Genomic DNA, 10,652 nt, shown 5'->3' on the forward strand with positions numbered 1-10,652 from the left:
CCCTAAACTAAACTTTTCTTGTTTTCTGTTTCTTTCTTCCCAAACTAAAATGAAACATGATTCCCCCCCCCCCCCCCTCCATTTTCAGGCATGCAGCATGCTTGATAATCTACAGTAGTTCCCGCTTCCCACTTACAGTAGTTCCCGCTTCCCACTGTAGCATCTTATTCAGAGGACGTACCGGTATACGTGTCTCTTTAAAAGTGACTGTTTGTGCCATATAAAATGACAAATCTTGACCATTTTGCACTGTGTTTACATGTCCTTGCTCTTTTCTCAAAGGTGCTCCACTTGTTTTGTGACCTAGGTTGCGGGTTTCGGTCGTTATTTACACAGGGCCATCTTTGCAGTGTGTGCTCTTGGCAGCAGTCTCCCTCGCCTACAGTGTCCTTGGCACTCCCATCCTTGCAGGGACTCGGCTCAGAGGCAACAGATGGAGGGTTGTGTGATGTTGTGGGATTAAGGCTCTGAATCCGGTCCCAGCCATCACTATGGCTGGAATGGTGTTTATTGTCTGCGATACTAAGCTTCGCAGGAGATAGATATTTTGTACCTTTTATGTCTCATTTTTTGGTCATATTGTATATTGTATGTGCTGTTTACGCAACAAAACAACTCATAATGTTTAGTTTTGGCTTGGGATATTGATTATTTGAAATATAATGTGAAAGATAGTATTTGGGTCCAAATGCTAATGCATGTGATTCAACAAGAACAACCCTAAAAGAAATACTGATTTATACTGCTTACAGTTTTCGGTGTTGGGACGGGGGGACGGGGGGGGGGGGCAAAGCAACTAATGAAAGGAATTCATCATCTGCAGACTCTTCAACGTGTGACATCATCATAATCAGCTTTTTGTGTGAATTTATCGACTACCCCCACCTCTCTCCCACACTCACACAGCAGCACATTCCCTCCCCTCTCCCAACACAGAGGGGATTAGTAATCACCGTGCTGTCAGGAGTGTGAAATGGAGGTTTCAGGCTGTTTTGTCGTCACTCAGTAAGAGGGCAGCCTCCTCGCTGTCAGTCAGGATGCAATAGTGCAGCGTTAGACAGGGGGCAGAGGGATGAGCGCGTGGAGCCCCTCCTCCGCGCTAGAAAGCACGTGCTGCACACCCATAATTAGAGTGAGGGGTGATGTCACTGAACGCTCAGCGGCCACTACTACTGTACTTCTCACAGCTACACGCACACACACACACAGCTGATGGGGAGGCAGGGGGGAAAAAAAGCTTGCTGCAGGCCCCTCTCTGCTTGATCCTGCTTAATTGCATGGAAGGAATTAGCGTAATTTCGCGGATTAGGTAAAAGCTGCAGCAGTTATCTTATGCTGCTGCTGTGCAAAGTTAAAAGGGGGGATTCTTTGTCTTAAACACAGTCACTTAAATTTCACCTCTGGGTCATCGTGCTCATAGTCACTGTGTTCAGTGAATATGCGGCGGCTGTGTGAATTGGTAGCCTCTAGGCTGATACTTTTTTCCCCCCTCTTTCATATGTGATCCAGATTAATTACATAATAATTATCAATTAATCCGTACTGTATGGACCTACATTGTGGTACAGTTGTACATCTGGACACATTTAGAACTTCAGGTCACTCGTGTTAAATTGAAATCCCCTTTGTTATAATATGACCTGGTTTTGGGTAAACTGTTAAGACCTAATTCTGCCCTACTGACATGCTTGTGAGTGTGCATTTTGAAATATAATCACTGCTTTTTTTCAGCATTTTAAATAATATGTGTATTAACTGTACAGTGATCTTTCCTTTGTTTTCCCTTGCAGAAATGTATAGAAAACCATCTTTATACCAATGCCTTATAATAGACCCAACACCCCCTCAGATGTCACTGAACATGTTCTCACTTCTCTGTGAAAATCAAGGTTGCGATCAACAAATTAAATGTGTGAAAAAAACAAAACACAAATTAATCACTATCCAGTCAACAGCTCAGCTTTGCAATATAATTATCGTCAGAACTCAGAACTTACCGTACTCATGTCATCTGGCAAGAGCTAAATTGTACCTTTGAAGGTGTAACTAAACTGCTGCCAACTCGGATGATTATGTGACTATTTCTATTTTAACTTTACAGCTGTACCCGATATCACTGGCCACAAGCGGAGTGACAATAAAAAAGAGGGAGAAGACGGGATGCTGTACTGTAAATCTGTTGGCTACCCATACCCTGTCTGGACATGGCGCAAACTGGAAGGCACACAGTACGTGGTAAGTATCTTCTTAGTTACTTACTAGGATCTTGTATGTTTTGTAACATTTACTGTAAATGTAGCCCACAGGTGTGTTTAGTTAGCAGTGGTCTGCTAACTAGGTAACTGGTTGTCATCTGACTACAGATACTCCTGGAGAAAATGTTGAAATGAAGTTCCACAACATCATTTTAACTGTGAAATGAACAGAATCCTTTTCTATAAAACACAGAGAAGTACTCAAATCTAAGTTTTACGGCCGAGTCACACCAGCTGCAAACAGGGCCGGCCCTAGAATTCTGGTGTCCCTAAGCAAGATCGTTTGTGGCCTCAAAACACAACAACCAAATCGTGCTCGCACGCACGCACGCACACACACACACACACACTCACACACACACACACACACACACACACACACACACACGCACACACACACACACACACACACACACACACACACACACACACACACACACACACACACACACACACACACACACACACACACACACACATAGAACCTTTTGATTGCCAGCTAGTTTGGCCTTTTTTCCTGCAGAGTTTGATGCCCAATTGTGTTCCCTAGAAGTCATCTCCTCAACCCTGCTTGAGCTAGCTCCAGATTTCTGTTTTACACACCATTATAACTACGGTTCTTATTTTTATTTCATAATACCCAATTACTGACTGTCAAGTATCCAGGTTTTCTTCAGAATATGTATGACACTGACTTATTATGACAATATGGCACATTAGTCCATTAGTACTTCTTCTTCTTTCGTGTATCATCGTCCTTGATGATTGGTTGACAACATTGTATTTCACAAGATTTCTTAGTACTAGTGGTTCTCAATCGTTTTATTTGCAAGGACCCCCTTAACTCTGAGAGTGTACAAATGGAACCAAATGGACCCGTAGGATCCATTTGGTTCCATTTGTACACTCTCTGAGTTACAGACCCGTTATGGTCATTCAGTGCTATCTGAATGTTTCTGGTAATATTATTGTCTGTTCACTTTGTATGTCCGTGACAAAAACTGAATTCAAGCCAACATGACAATGGCCCCTGATCATCATCATCTTCACTGTAATTAACTGTGAGAAATGCTTGGACTGTTGCTAGGACATCGACAACTCCTCCGGACGGGTTTTCATCACCAGCAGAGAAAACTACACAGAGCTGAACATACTGCAGTTGGACATAGCCGTAGATCCGGGTGAATACCAGTGCAACGCCACCAACGTCATCGGTTCCAAAGCCATAACTTCCATTCTGAGGGTGCGCAGCCATCTGGCACCGCTCTGGCCCTTCCTGGGGGTGCTTGCAGAAATCATAATCCTAGTGGTCATCATCGTCGTGTACGAAAAACGCAAGAGGCCAGACGATGTGATGGAAGGTAAGAAAATACAAATAAAATGTTTTGGTTTTGATGTACTACTCTATTTCCAAAACATAAAGGTTGCACTGGTGATTAACCATTTGGACCGCTGGTCAGCATGATCAAATTTCATTTCAAAAGAGTGGAACTCAGTTATCCTTTAACCTGAGGCCCCTGGTAGCTCAACCAATCTGTGCACTTTTATTGTTGCCAAGGTCAGATCTGGGTCAGGACCTGTGTGTCCCCTCCCCCACTCTCGGCCTGCTGAACTGTGAAATAGGCTAAAGCAGCCATTCCTTTAGGTTAACCTTTATAAAAAACAAACCATTCTATAATCATTCTGTATCGAGCTTCTTGTAGCACAACAAGAAGTTGACTAAAAGAGTCGAAATGTCAGAACATTTTCTTTAAAGAAGCATATTGTTGCTGTCGTCGGGGGCAGAAACCTTGTATGTCCAAAACCATACGGCCGACTCTAAAAATAGGATATTTTAACCCATTTAGGCCTAACCTATAGTTAGGCCTAAATCAGAAATTAGCCTACAAAAACAAATATGTTGCTACATACTGTGCTTGTACGCACAGTATGTGCTAAAATGTGTTCCCGTCCTGAATGGGTTCATGGATATAAAAAAGGGTGAAAAAATAACAAAGTTTAAATATGGAGTTATGAGGTGTTTGCCCGCAGCAACGATAATTGTCTCTGTCGGATGGAAACCTCATATGTCCAGATCGAAACGCAGATCGACAAGCTCAGAAACGCGTCACTTCGCGCAGCGTTTGGAGCTTGCAGATCTACTACTTTTTATGCTTTTGTGTGACGCTGTAGTATGATCAAGTAGAGCATTCATTTATGAAAAAACACAAAAAGTTAGAAGATGGAGGGAGATAAGAGGTTTCTGCTCTGATGGCAACGATAATGCTGGCTCATGCTCCTGGTAGCACCCTATGACTTCAGGACATGCGGCTAAAGACTAGATATCCCTTGTACAGGGCATCTGGTGCAATCTGCCCTTCCAGTCTCCTTGGCTCATAAATATAATTTATGTTTGGGCCATTGCTGACGCTTTGTGATATACACATTTGATCCGTGTGTTCCCCCCCTGACTGTCTGAATAGTGAGCTATTACATTACACTTTGCTATGTGAGAAGTGGATTTGGAAATAGTAAAAGAGGTCTGTTTGTCTTTCCTGTCTCGTTGAGAAATCTGATCTTATCAAATATTTTTTGAAAGACATTGTATTATACGAAATTACATGATTTTGTTTCAGATGTGTAAAATATTTTCTATCTCTCTCTGGGTATATGCTGATATCATACAGTATAGTATAGTATACTGTATGCCTATTTGAGCTCATTTATGGCCCCAGTGACCCACTGCAGATATTGTATATCAATCAAAACATCAACATGAACCACTTAAAACCTCATTGACCGGAGTCCACCAGGGTCTACACTAGCCCCCCTACTTTTTTCCCTCTACAACAAATCTTTTTTGACGATGTTTGCCCCAGGATACAGGGATACTGGGGTTCATGTGGTTTGAAAGCATCCTCGCTTGCTTTGGTTTATCTGAGAACAAGCAGTGAGGATGGGCCTAACATAGGATAATCTCCTGTCCAGACTGAGCCTGGACAACTGCACTGCTACCGTACTGTTGTGTCTCGACAGCGCAACGATCTCAGCCAAGTTAAACAATAACTCTCATATCGCCACGGCAGCTAGGAAATAAGGTCAACAGCCGTCGAGAGCTTATCAGATCTTATGCTCACAAGAAAGAAATATAGGAGAGCTGCCACTTGTGAATATTCATGAGCTTATAACTCCTCCAGCCGCCGCGCAGGCCTGCAGCGAATAATTGACCTCTTACCCAGGGACTTCCTCACCACTTGATCTGTGTGGAGAGAAAGGAGGGAGATTGTAGCACATAAGCCACAAGCCACACATTATATGGATGCATGCTAATATGACCTTTACACAGAGACACACTGGGCAAACAGCAAGCGGGTCATCATGGCTTGACTTTTTGTAATGTTTGACGTTGCTGTGCTGAACTAATAGCCATGATAAGGCTTCAAATTGTTTTATGATATTGAAAAGGGGCCGTCTGCGTTCATAAATTTAGAGGCTGTGGCAATAGAAAATATCATACTCAATGATATGACTTAATTCATTATATTCTTTCCCCCTCTTTCCCAAATGGCATCATAATCTAAATGGGTGGTAAGTGAGAGATACTGCTTGCATGCTTTCAGAGACGTTTCTTATATTCCCACACTGCCAATTTATTATCTGTTTCTACCGGCCAACAATCCATCCAAGACCATTCTAATCTTCACTTCTGTCATGTTCTGAGGGTCATTTATTACGTTTTTTAGTTGTTGTACAAATGATGCTGCAATTACATAATGTCTTCCTTCACATTGGGTAAGGCTGATGCGGTTTCCACAAAAGATAGCCAGTGTGGACAAACGTCTTTTGTGTTCTATTTTATCTATCATCATATTGGTTCTGCTGCGAACAAAAACTACAGTAATATGGAATAATATGGAAAACCCTTTTTGATATTCAAATATATTATAAATGGAGTTATTGTAAAATTGTCACAAACAACACACAACACAGGTTGTTGGTCTTGTAAAAGTTTATACTGTGACAGTATTTCTTTTTTTATATACAAAATGATTCATTCCCAATATATTGATGAGTAGCCAGGCACAAGAAGCACAAGGAACCTATTTTCTTACCCCTATAGCAGCTACCTGTCTTCAGTATTATAACCCTGCTGTGTACAAACAAACACTGTCACCGCCATTCAATTGATAATGAAAGAGAACTAATATACGTATACGCGTCGCAGTGTATTTATGCACTGCTGCCTTAGGTAAGCACAGTTCTTTAGTTTAGTGGTTTGATCTCCACGAGAGAGAGAGAGAGAGAGAGAGAGAGAGAGAGAGAGAGAGAGAGAGAGAGAGAGAGAGAGAGAGAGAGAGAGAGAGAGAGAGAGAGAGAGAGGAGATTAACGTGGATTATATTTGCCATGTTTACTCCATTTAAATCAGAAAGGAGGACTCCTCTCTCCTCACTCGCTCTGCCACTGTTCTCTGTAAAACCTCCTTTTAGTCTTCCGTTTTCCCCCGGGGGCGTTTGTCCCGTGTCTGTACGCATTATGCATTCTGCCCTCACCGTGGCTTAGCTTGTGTTTGAACACTTTTGGACAGCTTAGCTGAGGGGCTCCAAGACGGAAGTTGAAAACGTTGTATCTTCCGTTTCTAATCGCTTACTTGTATTTTGCTGAAATGTTTTGGGGGATTTTTCTTGCTGTGTTCGATGACTCAACTGTATGAGCAGGTTATATAATGTCAAGACAATTTTAAGGAGATGTATAATAGTCTAATATAGTCTCTGGAAACCTCATATGTCCAAAACTGTTACATTTCAGGATTCAAATTCAACAATTGCAAAAGTAGCAGATCTACTGGCTTGCAGATCTGCAACTTTTGATGCTTTTGCGTGACACTGTAGTGTGATCAAGTCGGGCATTCATTTCCAAAAATACACAAAAAGTTAGGATACAGAGATAAGAGGATTCTTCCCAACAGCAACGTTATGCATTATGTTGTGAAGGGCAAACTAAGTGAATATAGTGATACATACTGTAGGTGCGGCATAATTGGCTATTGTGTATCACACACTGTAGCAGTTGTTAGGTTTGCTATACAGGCCTATTGCTGTTCCCACACATTTAAAGGCTATATTTTTGCTGTGCTTGCAAGTTAATTCTTTTACACATAAACACTAATATACTTTTGACCAGTGTCCCCCAGGGGTCTACACTGACTAGGCCCCCTACTTAAGTTTTTCCCTCTGGATACTAAAGAAAATAGCTGATGTACAAGCCCACGACACATGAGCGTGTCTGCTATCTTTACAGAATTTCACCCCAGAAAAGGAACACCACAAGGGTTCATGTGGTTAAACAGCTTTTGCTTGACCGATATCTATTGCAAAAAAGGGATGTATGCATGGAGAGATGTGCTGCTGACGGAATGACCACACAACCATGTTGCCTTGTCTAATAATTGCCATAAACACTCTAACTGCCATAAACAGTTCCATATTCAAAAACAGTGGAATGCTGCTGCTGCTGCTGCTCTCCAACCTATGGCTGCATGTTAAGATATAATGTAATGTCACAGTGAATGCTTACTGACTGCTATCTTTTGACACATTCTCATCTACCTCAGACTGTGGGTCTTTGAACTAACCTGTGACGTTCACTTCTCCTACAGCACGTTGTGGAACAGGCTCTCTGTACATTTATGTGTATATAGGCCTAGTCCTGGTTTTCCCAGAAGGTGGCACACCTATTAGGTCCTGCTCTGATCAGTTTCCCAAAGCTTTGGTTGATCAGCATCGGCAGCGTTATTGGAACCAAAGATCCAGTTAATAGCCAGTCCTGCTCCCGCGCCACTAGTATGAAAAAATGGTACACAAATAAGTGGCCAAATACATGGCCACTCCACATCTGCATTGGAATTAAGAGACTTACGTCCTGTGGGTGTGTTCAGCTATACAGTATATACGGTATATATATGCTCAGAGTGTGCCAGAGTGCAACCCATGTGCTCTGTGGTCGTTCAGAGAGTGTATTTCTGAACCACCAAGCGAGCACTTTCGAGTTTTTCAAGTGGGCTCCGATCCAGAAAAGGTCAAAACGACACCTTCACGTGTGTTCACGGTTCCCATCCACTGCAGAGCCAATCAAACGAAGACGTTATGAGAAACTGAACAGGAAAAGGAAACAGATACATGCCACCTTCTGGAAACCCTTAACTACAGTTGCACACATCTATTTTATGGATGATTAATTGAGTTAATAATTAACCACTTAAAGGTGCCTTGAATTCATGGAGATTTCCTTTTTTGTTTTTGTCGCATTGACCATTGTCCTAAACCAATAATTTGATGACAGACACTCGGTAGACTCTTGGGTCTCCTACTCTTTGACTCTAAAATAGTAGGAGATGTCAGGGAATGCCAGGGAAAATTGAGATGCCAAGGGTTTAAAGTGGCTAATGGATTTTAGGGGATAAGATTCTATTATAGGTATTTGTGCAGGGGGAATAATAACATTACTATACCATTACCTTAGTGTAAAAATATCGGTTTAAATAATTATGACATGTAGTGTCCTTCCTTTATTTAATTAACACACCATCTTTGAAGTGGGAAGTAATAAATAGATGACTGAGAGATTGATAGATGGCACACCAAGTCAATCATAATTCTACACAATGTGATAGGCCATTTCATGGCCGACTGATAATGTTATGCCATCGCTGACAGTAATTGAAAGGCATGGTTTTGAATGACTGTGTTGAGCCATCTCCATCTCATGGTCAGGGGCGTCACACCAAATTCTGGGCCCTGGGTACAAGGATTCTCTGCGGGCCCCCCATGAATGTTAACTATTGAAAAATAGCAGATTATACAAGCTCACAGCGTGGCTGCGGCACTGAGTGCCGCGCTGCGAGCTTGTAGATCTGCTATTTTTGAAAAATCGTGAAAATGTGTGCAAGAAACTTATGTTTCTATGTCAGTGGTGCTCAAACGTTTTCATGTGAAGGACCCCCAAGATGATATGTATTTGGCCACAGCTAGACCCCCATCTCCAAATATTTAGTTCCAGGGACCCCTCCCCGGAAGCAAGATTTGAGTTACAAATGTTCGCTTAAAGAAATACATATTCAAAGATTTGCGCACATTTTTACGACTTTTCAAAAATAGCAGATCTACAAGCTCGCAGCGCGGCACTCGGTGCCGCGCTGTGAGCTTGTATATCTGCTATTTTTCAATAGCTAAAGTTACTATAGGGTCCCTCCACCTTGGGCCCTGGTAACTCAGTCCCACTTTCCTACCCCTTGTGACGCCCCTGCTCATGGTTTCCATCGTAATGAGTTCTGTGACGCCCGATTTATACTTAGTTGCGCGCCGCTGCCTTGCACTGAAGAAAAGTAAGAAACAATAACAGACGATCTACTTGCGACGCGTTGTGTGCTTGTAGATCGTCATTTCTTTTCCCCTGGTGCGAGACACGTTGTGCAACTAATCAGGATTTGAGTTAAAGGGTATCATTCTGATGCGATTCAGTTGGCTTGAGTTGTGAGTGTATGTTTAGAAGGCTTGCTGCTAAAACCGATGGCTGCCTATAAGCCTGTGTCTAATATTAATTACGTCTACCTTCCCTTTCTTTTTCCTCCATTTCTCTTTCCTCTCCTTTCTTTGTCTTATAGACGACGAACCAGTAGGGCAAATGTAAGTACGGCATTTTGGATGATGTTATTATGAACAAACCAGATGATACTACTACAGTACATACAACAATACACTGAATTCTGGGGTCATTGAATTATGATCTTTTTTTATTCACCAGGAAAACAAATTCCACAAACAACCATAAAGACAAAAACATGCGCCAGAGGAATAAAAAATAAGCGATTTTACTTGTTGAAGTAAGTATTGCAGGGGCACAGTAGGCAGCAAAGACAGCAAAATACGCCTACATTGTAGTAACCAATAGTCGCCTAAACTGCACTTGTTTCTTGTTTTTTTTTTCAGATGAGATGACTAAACGGCACAATTTGAACACACATGAAGGTAACAGAGAGGAGGAGGAAGAGGTGGAGAGGAGGATATACCTGCCGGGGTCGTTTTCAAAACAAAGCATATCTCGTCTCTTTTTGTGAGAAACTATTATCAGCGTAACACTGGCAAACAACAACGACGACGACAACAACAGAAGAAGATGATGAATGGCTGTCTTAAGCATGCCTTATTCAGTCTTTCCATGAAGAGTTCCGGATGATGAGAAAGACTTATAAAAAAAGAAGAAAAAAATATATATAGAAAATCGCCACAGAAGGTGTACACATTTTCTAAATGTGCAGTTGATGTCTCCTTTACTGATTTTATCATGTCCTCAAGACAAGGTCATTCCTTTTTGTATTACATATCATGTAAAATGCATGCAAGATAATTAACGAAATAGGA

At 41.9% G+C, this 10,652-nt stretch overlaps 1 protein-coding gene across 1 annotated transcript in view; it reads left to right on the plus strand.

Annotated features, from left to right (window-relative positions):
* Positions 1–10,096, plus strand: part of LOC308288971 (neuroplastin-like) — a gene marked incomplete at both ends in the record, with an annotated part of 52,859 nt that extends 42,763 nt beyond the window's left edge. The window contains 4 exons of the mRNA XM_080730455.1: positions 2,102–2,235; positions 3,343–3,616; positions 9,896–9,917; positions 10,036–10,096. Coding sequence (XP_080586581.1) covers positions 2,102–2,235; positions 3,343–3,616; positions 9,896–9,917; positions 10,036–10,096 — 491 coding nt within the window. The remainder of the gene's footprint in view (positions 1–2,101; positions 2,236–3,342; positions 3,617–9,895; positions 9,918–10,035) is intronic.
* Between the last annotated feature and the right edge of the window lie 556 nt (positions 10,097–10,652).

This window comes from Nannobrachium achirus (genome assembly GCF_963921795.1).
Source record: "Nannobrachium achirus genome assembly, chromosome: 7".
Classification (NCBI taxonomy): Eukaryota; Metazoa; Chordata; class Actinopteri; order Myctophiformes; family Myctophidae; genus Nannobrachium; species Nannobrachium achirus.